Raw genomic sequence first — 22,310 nt, forward strand, 5'->3', positions numbered from 1 at the left:
CTGGAAGAGAGAAGAAAGGCAGGTGAGCTGGCGGGAGGATCCCTGGCAAAGCGGCACCTCTGAGCCGGCCAGTCCCCGTGCCAAGAAAGGATTTGTTTCCCGAGAAGCGAGAGCAGCGCAGTCAACGAGCTCCCGCAGGCAAGATCCCACGTGAGACTTCAACCTCCAGCTCATGGGCCAATCCTGGCCTGCTCAACTTCCGCATTTGGCCACTTTTTTTGCCAACTCACCCCCCACCCACCTGATGTCCACAGGAAAGGGCAGGGCTTGGTCACAGCATCCAACCACCAGCTGATAAGGGAGGGCAACCCTGCTTGGTCTGGGTGCGCAAGAGATCGCCCTGAAGGAAGCTCTCGCACACCCAAACCTGCTCAGCTTTGCTGTGTGTCAGGGAACTGCCATCAGAACAGGAGCGGGAAACAGAGGGGGAGTTGTGTTACAGGGAGCCTCCGAAAATCTTGCAAAGGAGTTCTTCTTCCGGTGATGAGGAAAAGCCCATCTCCAGTGGGGAAGAGGGGAAAGGACCAGAGGATGCTGCTGGGAGCCTCAGCACCACTCCTGGCAAAGCTGGCCAGGAGGGAAGCACGCCCCTTCCGTCGCCCACCCTGCTCAGAAGTCTAAAGCGCAAAGAGGGAAGGAAAAGGCTGGGCGTAACGAGACTTTTATGCTGGGGGAGGTCCAGGAAACAGGCACTCCCGGATTCTGCTAACGATTGAGGCAGACATGAACTTTGGGGTTCTGCACTGTAAATAGTTTTGCACCTAAATAAAACCTGTAAAAGACACATCGGAGTCCATGAGCAACCACCTAAGCCATCTGGCAATGTGTTTTCAATGCATGCAGCAGACAGCCAGGCGCTACTCAGAGGGGGTGTGCAGCAAAGCAGCTGCTGAAAGAAGGGGGGTCATGCTTGTTCATAGCAGCAGCTCGCTATCTAGGACTAGATGGTCCTCAGGGTTTCTTCCAACTCTATTGTTTCTATGTGCTTTGAAGTCCCAACTTTGGGACGTCAAAGGACAAAACAAAAAACCCTGGCATCATTTATGATGTCAGGTGAATGGCAAGTGGACGCCCCACCCACCTGCCCACCTGGGCCAATGAGGCAGATCCTTATAAGGACCTGGCCCTAAAACCAACAAGGTTTCCCTTCCGCTGGGTGACACTTTATGGTGCCTGTCATGATGGGTAGCAGGTCCCGCCCCCTCTGGCCCTCTGAAGCCGGTGCTGGCAACCAGGCTGGTTCCAAACTCTCCGTGGCCTCATGAGAGTCTTCCTTAAATGGATTTGCCAAGGTTAAGCTTGGGGTGACCTGCAAGCAGACCCTGCAGCTGCCAGCCAAATTCCCAAGAGTCGAGATATGCCCAGCCTGCGCCCGCCCCACCCCATCCCCCTGCTGTGAGGGGTGCTTGTTGGCTTCCTGCGTTGGCACCCCACCTTTTCCTCCTCCTGGGAGCAGCCCAGGCAGACGCAGGGCCCCCGCCCCCCCCTCCAGAGCCCATAACCAACACAAGGCAGAGAGCTCTCTTACCCGGAGTGGGGGGACCTTGGGAACAGGAGCGATGGGAAAGGGCTGCGGCGGGCTCTGAAAGGGCGGCCTGGGGGGGCACTTCTCCTCAACGTGGGCCCGCTTCTCTGGTGTGGACAAGGCCGCCTCCTCAGGGGGCCCGGGCTTCCTCTTGAGAGCCTGCCCTCCGGTCTCCATCTGTTCCGCGCTGGCAGGAAGGGCATCCTTGGCAGGCGTCGCCCGAGACTCTCCTTCCGGGCTGGCGCTGGAGGTGGCGGAAGCGGCAGCAGTGGCGGTGCTGGTTGGCATCTTTGGTTTGCTTGCGCTTCCCTTCCCCGGAAGGGACTCTGGGCAGGGCAGGTGGGGCCTCTTGGCTTCTCCTGCCTCCTCTTCTCGCCCAGCCACAGCCTCTTCCTCCGCCCCCCTGGAAGGCCTGTGGGGAGCCTGGCTAATGGGCGTGTTGCTGGAGGACGACTTCACAAGCTCCTCCGGCGGCGTGGAAGCCCGTGGCGGCTTCTCCTCCTCCGCCGCCTCTTTGCTGGCGGCTCCTGGCAGCGGTGGCACCACCAGGGCATCCTGCGCCTTTGGAGTTGCCACAGGAGCAGCCTCTTCTTTGCAAGGCGTGGCCAAGGAGACCGGCATGAATTGTGGAGGCTGCGTGGCTGGGTTCTCGGCCTGCGACTGGTCCTCCTGAGCAGCAGGTGGGGCAGTGGAGGTCAGCTGCGCCGACTCTTCGAGACTCAGCCCAGAGCTGGAAGGAGAGGCAGGGAGAGAAAGGAGAGGCACCAGTGAGACGCCCTGGGGGGCTCTCTCCCCACAGCACCACGGAGCAGAGGTCAGCTCCCCCTTGTACTCAAAACCACACAGTCCCAGAGGGGCCCAGTTTTGGGAGGGAAATGTAAGATGGCTAGCTGGGTGGGAGGAGGGGGAGAGAACCACCTGAATCCCAGTTACAATTCAAAGTGTTCGTGCTGACCTTAAAAGCCCTAAACGGCCTTGGTCCAGTATACCTGAAGGAGCAGCTCCACCCCGGATGCCAGCGTCCAGCTCCGAGGGCCTTCTGGCGGTTCCCTCATTGCGAGATGCAAAGTTACAGGGAACCAGGCAGAGGGCCTTCTTGGTGGTGACACCTGCCCTGTGGAACGCCCTCAAAGAGAAGAACAACTACCAAACCTTTAGAAGACATCTGAAGGCAGCCCTGTTCAGGGAAGCTTTTAAGGTTTAATAGGTTATTGTATTTTAGTGTTCTGTTGGAAGCCGCCCAGAGTGGCTGGGGAAACCCAGCCAGATGGGCGGGGTATAAATAATAAATTTATTACTACTACTACTACTACTACTACTACTACTACTACTCTGACAGGGTGATGGCAGGGTAGAATCTCACACCACTGGCATTTGGAAGGGCGATACATTGCCCAAGCCTGGTAGGAGCCAGCTGCCCGTGACAGGAGAGGCCTGCCGTGCCCCACACATGACCAGAAACATCGAAACTCCTTGCTTCTAGGCTGATAAAGATGATGGACTATGCCAAACTGCCAAAAACGACCGGGGGAAAATCAGAGATCAAGAGGACAATAAATTTAATAAAGAATGGGGAATTTTTTTAAAGTTACTTGAAAGAGCACTGTAAACAATTGAAAACATTGGCAGTATTTTAAAAGCACTTGCAATGAAGCGAGAACTATGATAAAAATGTAGATTTGGGAAAATATGGAGAATATGATATGATGCTGTTTGAAAAGAATATCTGGGGGAACGATTGGGGGGGGAGGAGTTCGAGGATTCTGAGAATCCTATTTGTAAAATGATTATGATTTATGTATGATGACAAATGATAAAAGTGAAAGTGAATTTTAAAAAGTTGTTCAATAAATAAATAAATAAATGGTCACAGTTTTCAGAAGGAAAAAAGAGAGAAGCTCATTGCTTCTTTCACTCATTTCATTCTCTTTCTGCTGCCCTTTCAGGCACTGGGATGGAGGGAGAGGGAGATGCTTTGCTTCTGAGTGATGGGCACAGCATGCCCTCTCTCTCTCTCTCTCTCCACACACACACACACACACACACACAATCCTTTTACGTGATGGTGTGCTTGGAAGCCCAGAACCCCCGAAGAGCTAAGCATGAGGGAAGAGAGAGCGCAGTGCGGCGCAAGGCAATGCCCTCCTCACCTCTGGCCGTAGTAGCTCTCAAAGAAGCGCTCCTTCCACAACTCCACCTTCTTCTCTTTCTCCAGCTCCTGACGAAGCCTCAGCTGGATCTCCGGAGTGAATTCTCCTGCCACAGGCGCAAGGCAAGGGGAGGAAGGGTTCAGCAGGGGAGAGACAGCCCCGTCCCCCCAGCACCTGCCCCCCTGCCCAACCCAACGCAGCGGCTGCTGAGCCAAGCGCAGGAGCTCAGGGGTTCGAAGCAGCCTTCTCCAAAGCAGCCGGGACAACGTCCCTCCCTGCACCCCAAAAATGCTTCCCTTTGGGGGTGAGGGGCTGCCACTGCTACTGTTCTGATTCACTTAGGGCTCAGCGGCCTCACCTTCCGATAGCCGCTCCTTCCATCCTTGGGCAGCGGAGGTGAAGAACTCGTTGTTGAGGGCAGAGCTGCTGAGCTTCAGAAAGCCATCCAGTCCCACCTGAGAAAGAGAGAAGGAAGAATAATAATGGGGTGCCAAGGACCCGACACCGCCTCTGCCAGGCCTCCCAGCAGAGAAGGGAGGTTGGCAAAGCAGCGTCTAGGCAGGGAGGGAGAAACCGGCCTCAGGATTAGAGAGCAGGGACTCTGGGTCCGGGGAGCTCCAGGCACGCTTCTTCCCTGTCTGTCCCCAAACCCCCCTGCAGCCCCCTCCCACGGCCACCTGCTTGGGACCTGCTCATTTCGGAAGAGACTTTAGGAAGGCCACATAAATGCAAAGGTGCTTTTCCTGAAGGGAAGAAGGGAGCACAGTGTTTTTCAGGCAGAATTGGAAGGTTAGAACTAAGGAATCAAGCCCACGTTCTGCCCTGGGTGACAGGTCCTTGAAAAACATCAGGGGAAGTGGACCTGTAATAATAATAATAATAATTTATTATTTGTACCCCCTGTCCATCTGGCTGGGTTTCCCCAGCCACTCTGGGCGGCTTCCCACAAGGATTAAAAATACATTAAAATGTCACACATTAAAAACTTCCCTGAACAGGGCTGCCTTCAGATGTCTTCTAAATGTCAGGTAATTGTTTATCTCTTTGACATCTGGTGGGAGGGCGTTCCACAGGGCGGGCACCACCACCAAGAAGGCCCTCCGCCTGGTTCCCTGTAACTTGGCTTCTCGCAGGGAGGGAACCGCCAGCAGGCCCTCGGCGCTGGACCTCAGCGTCTGGGCAGAACGACGGGGGTGGAGACACTCCTTCAGGTATACTGGGCCATAAAAGGGTAAAAGAGTACAGTGGACCCTCTGGATACCAATTTAATTCATTCTGGGGGTCCGTGCACACTCTGAAAAATCCTTAACCAAAGGTACCAATTCTGCGCATGGTGCGATAGAGCGCTTCTACGCATGCGCGCAATGCACAGATCACTTCTGCACATGTGGCGAAACCTGGAAAAATACTTCCAGGTTTGCAGCTTTCGCAACCCGAAGATTATATATCCAGAGAGGTACGTAACCTGAGGGTCCACTGTACTGGGAAATAATCCATAATGAATTGAAAAAAATGTTTAAAAGTACTTTTCAAAAAACCACAACAGAGTCCTTTTGGGGGGGGGGATAATTAAAAAAAAAAGGTTATTTATGTATGCTACCACTGCAGCCCGTGTTGTGTGAGCCCAAAAATGGAAAATGAGCAAGGTCACAGCTAAAGAAGAATGGCAACTTAAGCTGACAGAATATGCGGAGCTTGCAGACTTAACATATAGAATAAGAAGAACATGTATTTAGAGAAGACTGGGAAATGTTTACTGAATATATGGGGGGAAACTGTGTACACCTGAAAACGTTGGCAGCACTAAGATAAATTCAACAGCGTAAGTTTTGATGATGATGATGATGATGATAATGATAATAATAATAATAATAATAATAATAATAATAATAATAATAATAATAATTTATTATTTATACGCCGCCCATCTGGCTGGGTTTCCCCAGCCACTCTGGGCGGCTTCCAAAAGAATATTAAAATACTGCAATAAATCAAACACTAAAAGCTTCCCTAAAGAGGGCTGCCTTCAGATGTCTTTTAAAAATAAGATAGCTGCTTATTTCCTTGACATCTGAAGGGAGGGCGTTCCACAGGGAGGGTGCCACCACCGAGAAGGCCCTCTGCCTGGTTCCCTGTAACCTCACTTCTTGCAATGAGGGAACCGCCAGAAGGCCCTTGGAGCTGGACCTCAGTGTCCAGGTAGAACGATGGGGTTGGAGATGGATGTAATAATGGAATACTGAACTTTTGTAAAAAATGCAGGGATTTATGATATGCAAAATGAACCATGGAAAGAGAAGAAGGGATGTCATTGGTATTTTAAGGATGTTTAAATGAGCGTTCTAAACTGTAAAACAGAAAATTTAATAAAACACACACACCGTATTTTTCTGTCTATAAGACGCCGCCATGTATAAGACACCCCCTATTTTGGGGGACTCAGATTTAAGAAAATGGGGGGAGAGGTATACGTGTATGACGCTCCCTAATTTTTGACATTATTTTTAAAGGGAAAAATCTAGTCTTATACATGGAAAAATACGATAGATAGATAGATAGATAGATAGATGATAGATAGATAGATGACAGATGAATGAAAAACACTGGGGGGGGGGCACACAGCACCAGGCAGGCAGGTTAGCATGTGGCAAAAGTGGCGTCTTTAATTCTCCTTTCCAAAAATATCAGTGCTGCAGCAGCAGGAGTTGCAAGGGTGGGGTCTGGGTCCTTTTGGGGTTCCTGTTTTTCCGCACGCAGCTCTGAATGAGAAGCCGCAGAGCGGCTCAACTCCCGCTGATGCCCCGGAACACAAGCTGCAGCTTCTGCAAACCAATCGGCTGTTTGCTCAGCTGATGTTCCCAGCAAACAGAACCAGGTTCGGGACCACCAGTCTGTCCAGGGTAACTCAACCACCTGAACCATGCAGACCACGCACACTGCCCCACGCCCTGCTGCCCCACCGCCAAAGCTCCACAGGGATGCCATCCGTTGGGGATGCTTTAGGTGCGATTCCTGAATTGCAGGGGGCTGGACTAGATGGCCACTGGGGAGCCCTCCCAACTCAATGAGTCCACAAGGCCTACCTGCCTGTCCACCTCGGGGAGCAGCAGAAGCAGCCTCTGCTGACAGTCGGCCGGCAGCGCGGAGAAGGTGTGCTTGTTGATCAGCGCCCTCAGGTTGGTGTTCACCAGGATGGAGTCGGGCGTCTCCACATCGATTTCGGCACATTTCGTCCTCTTCAGCTGCCCTGGGCAAAGAGGCACAGAGGGCCCTGGTCATCTGCGAGGAGGGGGGGAGCAGCAGCAGGCCAGAACGCAGCTCCTCAGCCCAGAAGGGGGAAGCCAGCCCCACAGCAGGGCCTGACGGGGGGCAGAGCAGCAGCAGCCCGAAGCCTGGGCTCGGAAGACCCCTCAAGACTCAGTGTCCTCTGTCAGGACCTCTTCCTGGCAATGCCAGGCTGCCACCACCAGGAGGTAGGAGGGTTTGCTCCTCTTCCTTGTCCAACACTCAGGAGCTAACCTGGGTCTGTTCTGCACCTTCAGTGGTGCAGACTCTGCGCCTTCAGAGCACGTGTGTCAGGAGTGTGTGCAGGAGCCGGGCCCTGTGACAGTAGGACTCTGCAGGACTGGGGCCTTCCTAAGTTTGTTCTGAAGAGGCAAGGTGTGGCCACACAGGTGAGGCTGCCTGGTAACTCACTGCACCTGGTGGCAAGAGCTGGGAAGGGATATAAGGTCAGCTTTTCCCTTCAGCTCTTTGCCACAGCAACACGTTCCCTGCCTTGCTGCGTTTGGCTCTTTGACTTGTTGCTTCTTGATCCTCAGACCCTTGACTTTGTTTATTCTTGCTTCCTGACCCTCGGACCCTCGGCTTCTTGACTCCCGGCTCTCTGAGCCTCGGACTCCTGGCTTCCTGACTCCTGGACCCCAGTTCCTGTTCCCACTGCCATCTTGCCCCCGGTCCTGATGTCCCCTGCCGGGACTTCGATTGCCCGTAAACCGGACCACGACAACGTGAAATACCCGCATGAGCCTGCCCAGCACAAAAATGGAATGACTGTGGTATCTGCTCCTCTGAGAATGTGGGGTGTGGTCCAGAGGGGGACAGGCAGAAGATATTTTGTGGGGTGACACACTGGTCAACCTGCTCCCCCCAACTTCCCGCTCATCAAGCCTTTGTTCTCAAAGCTGGGAGCCCCCTGAATCCCCCTCCCCAAAACCTCATCACTGGCCTCTGACAAGGAAAGGCCTTTTCATTAAAAAAAGGAAGCAGCAACAGTGGCTGGAAGAAGGTCCAGGGTTATAAAGACCAGGACTAGCCGCCTGAGAAACAGTTTCTATCCAAATGCGATTTTGGTTTTAAACGCAGTGTAAGGTAGTCTCTATGGGAGTATTTTGTATTTTTAAAATGGGGTTTTTAGGGGAATAGCTGGGATAACAGGCTTGTTGGCTTTGAATGTCCAATGTAGATATCCCCCCCCCCCCAATTTCATTGTTCTGTATGGGACAATGACAATAAAGATTATCGTCTTGTGTCGTCTTACTTGCATGAAGCCTCTCTGATCTCTGGAAGGGCTTCTTCCCCAGAACTGGCAGGGAAGGCTCTGTTTTAACGGAGGGAGACGAGCTGGATGTAGAGTTCTGGGAGCTGCTTGAGTGTCCATCAGATTGCTTTCCTTCCCAAGCTGCAGGGGGAAAGAGAAAACGCATCAGAATTAAGATCCATTCACAGCCGGACCTTGGAGAGACCTGTCAGGAGTGAACTTGGACCACTGGGACCAAATCGTATGGGAATCAGGCTTACTAGAAAAGTTGACCAACAGACTGAAACTGACCCAGGGACAAAGAGGACGCCTCCAACCTGGTGTGGGTTTCCTTGGTCACATACACAGCCCAACAAGACAACAACAAGAAACCACCGACAGCCTACTTGACCCAACAATCCCCCCTCACAGATGCAGCTGCTACAGACAACCAACCGTGCCCCCCCCCATCCCTGTCACTACCAAGCAAATGCAATAGTGAATAGGAAGAGAGGTGGCCCAGTTGATGCTGACACAAAACCTGGACACATGGACACTATATAAAAGAATGTAAGTTTCACCACAGCACCCCTCCTCTCTCCTTCCCCAACCTGACACTGAACACAACATTCATGTCTCATGTCAACTGATCTATAGAAAAGACTTTGCAACCTAAAAAAAAGGAACAATGCACCTACTTTTGTAAACCAATAAAATATTTGATAAAAATTCTTTTGTTTTTTTTAAAAAGAATTAAGATCAGTATCCAGTGATACTCGTTTCAGTTTTAAAGCTGTCAACCATCTCCAATCCAGGTTACGCAAACTGGTCCAAAATCAACTACGAAAAACATCGCAAACTGGCCTTAACGATTAAAATACCTTAATCAGCACCACACCTTCATAATTCATGGGAGCCTCCTGTCTCTACAGGGCATCCACCTGAACTCTCCTAATGGGGCCTAATCCTGAGTGATACAGCAAAGAAGCAGGACCAGCGGCAGATACAGCAGACTGAACGCAACCCCAGGTTGCTCACATCGGGGAAGGTGGAGCTGGAGAGCTAGCCATGGGCTACACAGCCAAACTTATTTATTTAACAAAATCTATACAGTCATACCTCTTGTTATGTTGGGTTCAGGTTACGTCTTTTCAGGTTGTGTCCTGCGGCCACCCGGAAGTACCGGAAAGGGTTACTTCCAGGTTTCGCCGCTTGCGCATACGCTCAAAATGACATCACGCGCATGTGCAGAAGCGGCGAATTGCGACCCACGCAGATGCGGGTTGCGTTTCTGCTCATGTTGCTAACGGGGCTCTGGAACGGATCCCGTTCACAACCAGAGGTACCACTGTATACTGCTTGGTTGCAGTAAAACCTCTAAGCAGTTTACACACACAACCCGCCCCCACCCCCAGCTAACAACTTCCCTGCATGGCTATCCCAGTGGGAAACATCCCAAAAGGAGTTGCTCCTGGGGACAAAGAAGATAGGAGGCAGCCCTGCAGCTGAGCCCGTGCCTGGCAGCAGGCAGGAAGTCACGGGCTCCACCCCGCTGGCATCTGCAGGGAATGACCCTTTTGCATGTGAGCAGGGCATGACCTTTCTCTGCTGAGGGCCATGAAGGACATGAGGCAGGAGTTGGTAATGCAGGCGAGCTGAGCAGGAGCAAGCTGCCAGCTAGCTCTGCGGAAGCTCCTTTTATTGGCACAATATGCAAAACCAGTCAGATACATTTTGGACTGTGACTTTTACACATCTTCCAATCCTGAGATCGTGGGGTGGTACAAAGTAATTTTGGCACCTGTTTCCACCATGTCACAGACAGACCACTAAGAGAGCAAAGGTTAGATAGGGGGCATGATGTTCAGACAGCTGTGGCTTTGTCTTGGGGGGGGGAGTGTGCTCTGCACCCCAAGGTCACACTTGCAGACAGCTGGGGCTGCCCGCGGGCGGAAGTGTGCTCCACACCCAGCAATCATTCCTACTGGCCACTTCTGGTCAACAGCTCTGACAACAGTAGGAAACAACAACGGAGTGCTGGATGCCGCTTTAGGCCGGCTGTTATGCCTTTAAGAGGCAAGGGGGCAAGCGAGGCATTGGGGGTCTCATACCAGGCTTTGCAGGGACGGAGGGGCTGGCAGCCTTTGCGTGTTGCTGGAGGAGGTGGTGGTTGGAGGAGACGGGCTGCACGCTGGCTCCTCGGCATTGCTGCTGCTTCCGCTGCTTCTGCTTCAGAGCCTACAAGGAGAGGGAGGAGGAGGCAGAAAAGAGGAGGCAGCAGGGCCTTCTTAGCTGTGGCACACAGATGTGGGAACGCCCTCCCCAATGAAGCCTGGCTGGCCCCATCTCTAAGTTCATTCCAGCACTGCACCCAGGCTTTCCAGGGAGGCCTCTGGGGGGAGCCCGAAGAAGCTGTGGTTTTTCTGCTGTTTTGCTGGGGGGGGGGTTGCCCCCCAATTCTCTAACAACTGTTTTACATTGTTCTTGAATGCAAGAATAGGCCTGCTGGGTCAGGTTTCCAGCAACTGACATTCAGAAGCAACAATGCCTCCAGCCATGGAACCAGAACATGGCCATCATGGCTGGCAGCCCTTGGTACGCCCCTCCTTCATGAATTTGGCTAACCCACTGTCAAAATCACCCAGTCTGGTGGTCATCACTGCCTCCCCGTGGGATCATAGAATAGAATCATAGAGTTGGAAGAGACCACAAGGGCCATCGAGTCCCTTTTCTATATTTGAACATGGCTATCATATCACCCCTTAACCTCCTCTTCTCCAGGCTAAACATGCCCAGCTCCCTTAGCCGTTCCTCATAAGGCATCGTTTCCAGGCCTTTGACCATTTTGGTTGCCCTCCTCTGGACACGTTCCAGTTTGTCAGTGTCCTTCTTGAACTGTGGTGCCCAGAACTGGACACAGTACTCCAGGTGAAGTCTGACCAGAGCAGAATACAGTGGCACTATTACTTCCCTTGATCTAGATGCTATACTCCTATTGATGCAGCCCAGAATTGCATTGGCTTTTTTAGCTGCTGCGTCACACTGTTGGCTCATGTCAAGTTTGTGGTCAACCAAGACTCCTAGATCCTTTTCACATGTACTGCTCTCAAGCCAGGTGTCACCCATCTTGTATTTGTGCCTCTCATTCTTTTTGCCCAAGTGCAATACTTTACATTTCTCCCTGTTAAAATTCATCTTGTTTGTTTTGGCCCAGTTCTCTAATCTGTCAAGGATCGAGTCCCATAGTTTAACTAAGTCTGATCTGCAGAAGTACTTATCTGCTCTTAGTCTTCCAAATGGGTGTCCATGGCTTCTAGCATTTTGAGACACAAGAGAAAAACTTTTCTCTATCCCCTCGCCCCACACCCAAGGGCTTTGGCTCCCTGACTCAGAGCACGCAGAGGGAAGGCACACCAGGCTTTTGGGCCTCAAGGCAAAGGGCAGGTCCGTGCCCCTGAGACGCAGAAGCAGGAGGAATATTTCAGGGACCGTTTTAACCCTGCCCCTCGCTTCTCCACTCACCTGCTTGAGCGCCTTTTTGCTGAGCTTCTGAGATGATGAGATGACTTTACCTGGTGGGATGGAAGGAGATGGGCAGCCCGGCTGAGAAGAGGCCACTTGCAGGAGCCTGGCTGACGCTAGAGAAAGGAAGAGAAAAACAGCGCAGGGAAGTTAAGCCAGAAGCCCAGAAACTGAGATAGGAAAGAGCTAAAGGGCACCTTAAACCGAGGTTATGGGCGCTGCAACGGAGTGTCTGGGCGTGCTTTTTTATAACACGAGTACAAAGCTGAAAATGAATGAACTGCAGCTAAAATCTTATATTCATTTTTCACATGGTCTAGTCCTCATCTGAAGACTGCAAAAAAATCCCACAAAGCCATATTTCCCCTGCCCACCCCCCTTAATATTCTTATGGGGGTCCCTTCTCCAGTGGGGAGGCAGAAAAGGTCCTCCTTTTCTTCCAGCAACTGCAGTTTGAATCTTAAATCTTAGGCACAGCACTGTACCCAGAGCTCAGAAACTGCTTGCATTAATGAAATTCCCTGTGGCAAAACGGGCCTAGAACAATGGGAGTTTCGAACGCTGAAGTCTCCTTCTGCAAAAGGCCAGGAAAAGGCCATCTGCTCCGCCCACCCCCCGACACATGGCCAAGAATACCCTGCCCCAGAGAATCACAATAATTATTGCCATCCAATTTTCTTGAACAACAAAAGAGTGGCGAAAGCTGTACTGGGATGCAATCTCAAAAATTATAGAATGATCTTGATACGAATCCAAGGCAGACCTTTTAACATCACAGTAATCCAAGTTTATGCACCAACCACTGGTGCTGAAGAAACTGAAATTGACCAATTCTATGAAGACTTACAACACCTTACAGAAATGACACCAAAGAAGGATGCTCTTCTCATTATAGGGGATTGGAATGCTAAAGTAGGGAATCAAGAGATAAAAGGAACAACTGACAAGTTTGGCCTTGGAGAGCAAAATGAAGCAGGGCAAAGGCTAATTGAGTTCTGTCAAGAGAACAAGCTGGTCATCACAAACACTCTTTTCCAACAACACAAGAGACGACTCTACACATGGACATCACCAGATGGGCAGCATCGAAATCAGATTGATTATATTCTCTGCAGCCAAAGATGGAGAAGCTCTATACAGTCAGCAAAAACAAGACCTGGAGCGGACTGTGGCTCAGATCATCAGCTTCTTATAGCAAAATTCAAGCTTAAACTGAAGAAAGTAGGAAAAACCACTGGGCCGGTAAGATACAATCTAAACCAAATCCCTTATGAATACACAGTGGAAGTGAGGAACAGGTTTAAGGATTTAGATTTGGTGGACAGAGTGCCTGAAGAACTATGGATGGAGGCTCGTAACATTATACAGGAGGCAGCAACGAAAACCATCCCAATGAAAAGGAAATGCAAGAAAGCAAAGTGGCTGTCCAACGAGGCCTTACAAATAGCGGAGGAGAGAAGGCAAGCAAAATGCGAGGAAGATAGTGAAAGATACAGGAAATTGAATGCAGATTTCCAAAAAATAGCAAGGAGAGACAAGAAGGCCTTCTTAAACGAGCAATACAAAGAAATAGAGGAAAACAACAGAATGGGAAGAACCAGAGATCTGTTCAAGAAAATTGGAGATATGAAAGGGACATTTTGTACAAAGATTACCATAATAAAGGACAAAAGTGGTAAGGACCTAACAGAAGCAGAAGACATCAAGAAGAGGTGGCAAGAATACACAGAGGAATTATACCAGAAATATATGGATGTCTCGTACACCCCAGGTAGTGTGGTTGCTGACCTTGAGCCAGACATCCTGGAGAGTGAAGTCAAATGGGCCTTAGAAAGCACTGCTAATAACAAGGCCAGTGGAAGTGATGATATTCCAGCTGAACTATTTAAAATTTTAAAAGATGATGCTGTTAAGGTGCTACACTCAATATGCCAGCAAATTTGGAAAACTCAGCAGTGGCCAGAGGATTGGAGAAGGTCAGTCTACATCCCAATCCCAAAGAAGGGCAGTGCTAAAGAATGCTCCAACTACCGCACAATTGCACTCATTTCACACGCTAGCAAGGTTATGCTTAAAATTCTACAAGGAAGGCTCAAGCAGTATGTGGACCGAGAACTCCCAGAAGTGCAAGCTGGATTTAGAAGAGGCAGAGGAACCAGAGACCAAATTGCAAACATGCGCTGGATTATGGAGAAAGCTAGAGAGTTCCAGAAAGACATCTACTTCTGCTTCATTGACTATGCAAAAGCCTTTGACTGTGTCGACCACAGCAAACTATGGCAAGTTCTTAAAGAAATGGGAGTGCCTGATCACCTCATCTGTCTCCTGAGAAATCTCTATGTGGGACAAGAAGCTACAGTTAGAACTGGATATGGAACAACTGATTGGTTCAAAATTGGGAAAGGAGTACGGCAAGGCTGTATATTGTCTCCCTGCTTATTTAACTTATATGCAGAATTCATCATGCGAAAGGCTGGGCTGGATGAATCCCAAGCCGGAATTAAGATCGCTGGAAGAATTATCAACAACCTCAGATATGCAGATGACACAACCTTGATGGCAGAATGTGAGGAGGAATTAAAGAACCTTTTAATGAGGGTGAAAGAGGAGAGCACAAAATATGGTCTGAAGCTCAACATCAAAAAAACGAAGATCATGGCCACTGGTCCCATCACCTCCTGGCAAATAGAAGGGGAAGAAATGGAGGCAGTGAGAGATTTTACTTTCTTGGGCTCCATGATCACTGCAGATGGTGACAGCAGCCACGAAATTAAAAGACGCCTGCTCCTTGGGAGAAAGGCGATGGCAAACCTAGACAACATCTTAAAAAGCAGAGACATCACCTTGCCAACAAAGGTCCGTATAGTAAAAGCCATGGTTTTCCCAGTAGTGATGTATGGAAGTGAGAGCTGGACCATAAAGAAGGCTGATCGCCGAAGAATTGATGCTTTTGAATTATGGTGCTGGAGGAGATTCTTGAGAGTCCCATGGACTGCAAGAAGATCAAACCTCTCCATTCTGAAGGAAATCAGCCCTGAGTGCTCACTGGAAGGACAGATCGTGAAGCTGAGGCTCCAAGACTTTGGCCACCTCATGAGAAGAGAAGACTCCCTGGAGAAGACCCTGATGTTGGGAAAGATGGAGGGCACAAGGAGAAGGGGACGACAGAGGACGAGATGGTGGGATAGTGTTCTCGAAGCCAGAAACATGAGTCTGACCAAACTGCGGGAGGCAGTGGAAGACAGGAGTGCCTGGCGTGCTCTGGTCCAGGGGGTCACAAAGAGTCGGACACGACTAAATGACTAAACAACAACAACACTGCCCTATACCCGGAGGTCTCAGGTTGTGCCTCACGGAGTTTCTCCCACGTAATTTCATGTGCCGAATTTCAGCCCAAAGAACAGGGATGGCCAAGGGGCTGCCCTCCCAATGCTTTCGACTCCCAACTCTTGCCGGCCCCAGCCAGCAAGGCCAAGGGTCAAGGATGATGGGCGACATAGTTCCACAACCCCTGGAGGATGTAAGGCTGCCTAACCCTGGCGCAGAGCATGTCACCCATGTGCTTTGCCCCTCGGGTACCAGAGCAACGAGGGTGGCAAGAGCTCAGAGTATTTGGCAGGAGCGCTTGCCCTTCTCCGAGGCAAGGCCTTTTGCCCCACAAGATCATGCCTCCACCCGTCTTCCTGGAGCCCCCTGGGCGCATTCCCTGGGTGCCCCCAGCGGACAGAGCTGGGCTTGGACTTGGCAGGGCGGCATTCAGACCACATCCTTGTCACAACAGGCTCCCCTTCCGCCTCTCAGCCTTCATTCCCAGTCTGCGGTGAGACCCTTGCCCCACACTTTTGGCAAGGACGAGCACGGAGAGGCTGCAGAAGACTTTCTAATGTATAGTGCTTCTGTTTCTGTATGTTTGCATTAGCAGTTCATACGTTGTTGGAGCCCTGCTGCTGCCGCAGAAGAAAGCTGTCTCAACCTGCGGCACACATGGCAACCGCCGTGATGATAAATTCCCCAATGAGGAACAAAGGCAGCAACAATCCTTGTGAACAATTTCTAAACCACCATTGGGAAGCTGAGCTTTGAGCTGACCATTTCCAGTTCTGAATTCAAGCTGGTGTTTTGTCAGAGGTCTCCGAAGCTAAAATGCCCACCCTTTGCTGGGAAAATTCCCCAGTGGCTGAAATTTTTTGGGTTTTTGTTTTTTTTTAGGAAAATAACCTATCACTCATTCTGCTACTTATATTTATCTGGAGCATCTGCATCCACTTTTCAAGGCCCAAAGACCCCAAAGTGGCTTACATAAAACCAGGAAAAAAGAAGACAGCTTCTGCCTGCAGGCTTACCTGCTTAAAACAGGTAACACAAAAGGAAGAGGAGATAAAGAAGGAAGAGGAAAAACAAGGAAACTCAGGGACTAATTCTTAATGTTCTTACAATGAACCTTCTTCCTGAACCTTTTCCAACTCTACAGTATCCTTTCTGAGTTGAGGCGACGAGAATTATATATGCCAGGGATGTCCAACAGGTAGATCGGGATCAACTGGACGATCCCCGGGGGTTTTTGGTAGATTGTGGTAGATTGCTGGCTCCTCCATCCTCCCCCCTCCCCCCATCCTCTAGAATGGAAGACAGAGTTTCTGCAGAGATGCTGACTGTCTCCTAAGTGTTCTATCGCTGAGTGCCTTTTTTCATTTATTAGACCTGAACCCCACCCAAAAAAAAACGGGATGTACCTCCCTAAAGAAGCTCAACAACTTTGATCTGAACCCCCCCCCCAAAAAAAGGGGTAGATCACTGCCAGATTTTAATCATGTGAGTAGATTGCAGTCTCTTGGAAGTTGGACGTCCCTGATCTATGCTATTCCAAATGTGGCTGCACCACAGATTTGTTTAATGGCATTATAGTAATGGCAGTTTTATTTTCAATTCCTTTTCTAATGATCCTTGGCATGGAATTTGCCTTTTTCACAGCCACCGCACACTGGGTGGACATCTTCACTGAGCTCCCCACGATGACCCAAAAATCTCATTCATGGTCAGTCACCGCCAGTTCAGACCCCATGAGCATATAAGTGAAATTAAGACTTTCTGCCCCAAATGTGCATCATTTTGCACTTGTTTACACTGGCAAATACAATTCATTTCATTGCCCATTAACCCAGTCTGGAGAGATCCTTTTACCCTTCCTAAATAATCTGGTACCAACAAACTTGGCCACTTCATTACTCACTCCTAACTCTAGATCGTTTAAAGGTAAAGGTAAAGGGACCCCTGAACATTAGGTCCAGTCGTGGCCGACTCTGGGGTTGCAGCACTCATCTCGCTTTATTGGCCAAGGGAGCCGGAGTACAGTTTCCAGGTCATGAGGCCAGCATGACTAAGCCGCCTCTGGCGAACCAGAGTAGAGCACGGAAATGCCGTTTACCTTCCTGCCGGAGCGGTACCTATTTATCTACTTGCATTTTGACGTGCTTTGGAACTGCTAGGTTGGCAGGAGCAGGGACCGGGCAACGGGAGCTCACCCCGTCGTGGGGACTCGAACCACCAACCTTCTGATCGGCAAGCCCTAGGCTCTGTGGTTTAACCTACAGCGCCACCCACGTCCCACAGGTCCCAATACTAACACCAATTTTCTCCAGCAGGCTGTGGTAAAAGAATGGTGGATAAATGACATAAACAGGGAGAATGGAACACATTATTACTGTCTGTAGACAGACCCAGTTAAACTGCTCTAAATACACCAACACTGGGTTTAAAAACATACCTAGAACTCGGAAATGGTCTTTTCAGGAGTCCTGTTGTTTTAAGCAAGCTCATCTGGGAAAGTCAGACTCTGAAGTCAATGGGACACCCCATGACTCAATATAATAAACATACACACGACACAGTTGCATCTGGGTGACAGAAGGCCTACAGAACTTATTCATCAAACTTATCTTCCCAAAATCTTTGCTGAGCAAGATTTGCAGATATGAAGATGAACCAGAAGCATCCTGGAAGAAGAACAACGTGCATTCACCCCCCACTGCTTGGTGAAGAGGCAGCTGGCTTCCAAGGTTGGTGCTGTCAACAAAGCCACGAGTGATGCCTGTCACAGGAAGTGACAGAATTGGTTTAGCAGAGGAAAATATTATTTGGGAAGATCTGTTTCAGCATCTCTTGACTGCTCACAGGCAGCTTTACCTGCTCCATTTGGAGGGTCTGGCAGCGAGGATCCCAGAGGTCTGCCAGCTCCCATTTCAATACAGGCTCCCACCTGCAAGATGCAGCGGGAATCTAGCACTGCACTCCTGGCACTACAAAACTGTGATAACAGTCTGGGATAAATATAGGAAAGCGTTAAAGGCAGCAATCTCTCTTCTCTGGTACTTGGAGTACTTTTGAATAGTTCTGCCAAACCTCATTATTAGTTTCCTTAAATATATTTATTCTATCTGTGCAATTACATTCAACGACATGGTTTTTAATTTTATCACAACCCTATGGTCTTCAATATATGATGAAAATTCAGAAAGGTTGAATATATAAGTGTGCTGTAACATTCTGCTAATATATCGGTGGGATATGCTTGCCCAGGAAGATGCTGAAGAGAGACGCTTAAGGGGGGCAGCGTCTGGGGCTGAGTGACCCATGCTTGACGTGCCCACCCTGGTCCTCTGTGAAGTCCGGCCAAAGGAGCAGAGTTGCCCAAGCCAACCCTGGGTGCCCTTTCAAGAAGTCCAGTCTTCTTCCACGTAAGACATTTGCTATGACTTCTGTCATACTGCTGCATTTTTATTATGTTTCCCCTATGAAATAAGGCCCCAAGCGCTTGCTAAGACCTTTATCCTCATTGGACTTTGCCCACCATTAAGAGTAGCTTATAGTATAATTTGCTCTTGTTCAGAAGCCCAGGCCATCATCATCATCATCATTATTATTATTATTATTATTATTATTATTATTATTATTATTTCTTGAATTTATATACTGCCCTATATCCAGAGGTCTCAGGGCGGTTCACAGAAAAGTTCAACATAAAAACCACAATATATATAATCAGAATAAAAACAACAACCCAATAACACCCCTCCCAAAAGAGCCTCATTTTAAAAGGGCAAAGGATGCCAATCAGATCAACAAAAGACTTGGTTAAAAAAGGAACGTTTTTGCCTAGCGCCTGAAGGTCTATAATGAAGGTGCCAGGTGGACTTCCCTGGGGAGAGAATTCCACAGACAGGGAGCCACTGCAAAGAAGGCCCTGTTCTCATGTTGCCACCCTCCGGACCTCTCGAGGAGGCGGCAGACAAAGAAGGGCCTCAGAAGGGCCAATGCCTCAACCCCATGTTAAACTGCAGCCAGTCACTGAGTACAGTACAGCTTCTGTAATTTTCATTCCATGACTAACTCTGAACAGGTTTTCAGGCTTGGACACCACAATTCCTCCAACTCACAGCTAATGGGATTCTCAATTCTCATAAACTTTATTCTCCTATGGGGTCGTAACCGCTGATGACTCAGAATGTTTGAGCTCCCATAAAGCAGAATGTTTTCTGGCCAATGGCCCACCTAGTCCAGCCTCCTGCTCTCACAGCGGCAAAGGGAAACCCCCAAACAGGAGTTGCGCACCAGAGCCCTCTCCCCATCTGTGGGGTTTTCCAGCCACTGGGATTCAGAAGCATAGCTGCCTCGGACAGTGGAGGCAGAGCAGAGTCATTCCGGGGGCAGCGTTTTGCAAGCCCGCGGCTGCCGGCTCTTGGTGGTTCTGCAGCTGTGGCCACTGAAACAGGACACAGCAGCACTCACACCCCCTGCAGCCGGCGGAGTGAACAGGAAGCATTTCTGCTGGTACAACTTGCTTCAGAGTGAAACCCCCAAGTTCCAGAGCTTCCACATTTCCCAAGACACAAGGGTGATTGGGTGGCTTTCTCAAAGTCAGCCCAACTGCAGACACACCTGGGTTCATGCCAGCAATTCAGTTCCTGTCGGAAGTGGTGCTGGAGACCGCAGGAGGGAAGAGTGCTGCTGCTGCTGCACTCCAGGCCTCTTGCGGGGATTCCTAGAGACTTCTGGTTGACCCCTGTGAGAACAGGATGCTGGACCAGACAGGCCCCGAGTCCGATCCAGCAGGGCTCTTCTGACATTATGATGATTCCCTGCCCGACAGAATGCCCCCCATGCTTGGCTGAGTTAGGGTGAAGCTGCGCAGAAAGCAGGGCAGGGCCTCTGCAGTGATAGCTGGCAGCCACGAGTTTTGCTGAGCCCTAAGCCTTGAAGCTGTTCTGCCTGGAGGAGGCAGCACACACAGGGAGGCTCCCTGCCCTGCCCTTCCCTCCTCCCTCCCTCCGTGGACAGCCCCGTAAGCAGCTGGTCACACGCAGTGGAAACCGTCACCAGGCTTCCCTGCAAGGCAGGGCCACTCAGCCTTACCTCGCAACGGAATTTCAGAAAGCTTCTCTCGGGACATGGCTGTTGCATACAGAGAAAACAAGGCACCTTCTCTTCGTTCTCACAGAAAAAGAGCTCCGACCAGGGCTGGCTTTCAGCACCCCACACGCCTCATAGGGGCTCCGGATTGGCTGGACCCACAAGCGCAAAGCTTGTCTCCGCTTTAAGTGTCAGTCTCATTGCTGTCACGAAACTTTATTTTTGTACATATAAGGAAGTCTGTTGTTGATATGATCTGAAAGCGCTTCCTGTTTTGTATGTATATGAATAACGATGGTGGAACCACATTAGGGTGAACTGCTAAGCTAACCATGGCCAGCCTTCCTCCCCGCAAGGCACAAAATCCTCAGCTCAGCTGCTACGTCCTTCCACTCACCCCCCCCCTTGCAAAGAAAACAGGTGTTCTCCTAAGAAGAGCCTCTGTCAGCTCACAATACAGCCAGAAAGTTCAGCTGCTGCTTTGCAGTGGCGCCAGCCAGGTTGACATGCAAGAGATACAGGGTCTTTTCAGTGGAGGCCCCAGGGTCACCTGCACTTGACCCCTTCAGGGCAGGACTTTATGGAAAACCTGTCTTATGGAGACTTCAGTTTATTCACTACCCAAAGCAAGTAAGAACATACACGTGCTCCCGCAAGCTGGGTTGCAAGGCACAAGCCCTGTTCTTCATTAGATTTATCAAGGCAACCCACGACTGAAGGACTGGCACTACGAAACAGCCGTCTCCCGAGCCAACCATCTGCTCTGTTGTGCCTGCCACTCATTTAAGCAGCGTGCAACACTCTCCCTGAACATCAGATCTGCACCGAAAGCCATTGCAATTCCCAGTTGCAGCACCAGAGTGGAGCTGAGAGGCAGCAGCCTCTGTGATTTAGGTACACTTGTGTCTCTGCCAAAGGAGCTGGCTGCTTAAAGCACACCTCTCACCATCTTCCGCTGTGCAAATGGGAGGGACTCACCTGTTCATTATGTTCTGGGTGTTCTACTGGAACAGGTAAGAACAGGCTCTCCCAACCCTTGGCTCAGACACACTTGGGAAGGCCAAGCTTCCCTGCCTAACACGCCACTCTCTGACGCTCCAAGCGCTTTCGGTCTGGTTTACATAGCAAAATAGTCAGTCTTAAAGTCTGGAGGCAGGTGGACCCTTCTTCTCAACGGACAGGCCTTTCCTGCTACTTCGAAATATTTTAACATTGCTATAAACTTGCAGATGAATGCCAAAACACAGCAGCAGCAGCACCACTGCGAGCGCTCAGAATGCAGCCTCCCTTTCCACTGAAAGTGCCAGTTCCTCCTTTACTCACCTGGCAAGGCCCAAATTCAGAAGCCTGTGTTTCCTCAGCCTCGGCTGACGACACCAAATACCTACAAATAACAAAGAAGAGAAGCTGCTGTTTCCTCCTTTGCTCCAGGAACCTGGGATCCCGTCCGTTTTTTGCAGGGAAACACCGAACCCTGGACTCAAGAGTTTGCCTGGCGTGTAAAGGAGGAAAACAGGAAGACCGAAGAACCACTAAGCAGGAAGACTGAAGCTTCACAGGTGGGGAAACTGACCAGTTAATGGTGCTGAAGCCCCTACCAAGGATCTCACCAAGATATAAACACCAAATTAAGTACTGGTATGACTGTATAACATACCCTTTGTATATTGTTTGACCAGCACCCAGTGCTTAAGGATGTGCGTGTTTTTTAATATGAAGTTGGACACAATTACTTACCAGGAACATCCACCTTCCTCCTTTTCTCTGCGACCCATTTCCAAACTTTGTGCCAACCAGTATGCTTAGATTGTGCTGCTGGAGGGTATTAGCACACAAACTCACAGGTGTAGGTCCTTTAAATGGGTCATAAGATGAAGAGCAGGATACAAGTTTTTTTAAAATAAAAAAACAGTAGCTAAAATTCAAGACAGAGATTAACTAGCAACCAACGTGATCATTCGGTGGACCATCTGCCTGACAACTGGAAAAGAACAAGCTGTGGCCACAGTGGCTCTCAGTGCAGCCTGCCCCCACCCTCCTCGGGCCAGCAGCTCAGGTGTGCTGCTGTCTCTCTGCTAGGAAGGAACAGCTGGAGGCCTTTCTCCTGCGGAGGCTGCCCAGTTGCTGTCTGGGCAAAGGGATGGCACAGCTTTTGGAGCACCAGAAACATATAAAAACATAAGAAGAG

At 50.0% G+C, this 22,310-nt stretch overlaps 1 protein-coding gene across 2 annotated transcripts in view; it reads right to left on the minus strand.

The window, feature by feature from the left end:
• Positions 1-22,310, minus strand: part of ASXL2 (ASXL transcriptional regulator 2) — a 59,308-nt gene that overhangs the window by 4,041 nt on the left and 32,957 nt on the right. The window contains exons 1-8 of one of the 2 annotated variants that reach the window (XM_083432490.1): positions 20,126-20,955; positions 11,717-11,832; positions 10,306-10,432; positions 8,216-8,356; positions 6,759-6,922; positions 4,034-4,130; positions 3,676-3,781; positions 1,529-2,255 (exon numbers count right to left, since the gene is read on the minus strand). In XM_083432490.1, the coding sequence (XP_083288616.1) occupies positions 1,529-2,255; positions 3,676-3,781; positions 4,034-4,130; positions 6,759-6,922; positions 8,216-8,356; positions 10,306-10,432; positions 11,717-11,832; positions 20,126-20,162 (1,515 nt within the window). In that variant the 5' untranslated portion in view covers positions 20,163-20,955. Of the gene's footprint in view, positions 1-1,528; positions 2,256-3,675; positions 3,782-4,033; positions 4,131-6,758; positions 6,923-8,215; positions 8,357-10,305; positions 10,433-11,716; positions 11,833-20,125; positions 20,956-22,310 lie in introns of those variants that run through there. The other variant, XM_083432491.1, reaches the window with a different exon arrangement.

The sequence above is a fragment of the Podarcis tiliguerta genome (genome assembly GCF_965153285.1).
Source record: "Podarcis tiliguerta genome assembly, chromosome: 3".
Taxonomy (NCBI): Eukaryota; Metazoa; Chordata; class Lepidosauria; order Squamata; family Lacertidae; genus Podarcis; species Podarcis tiliguerta.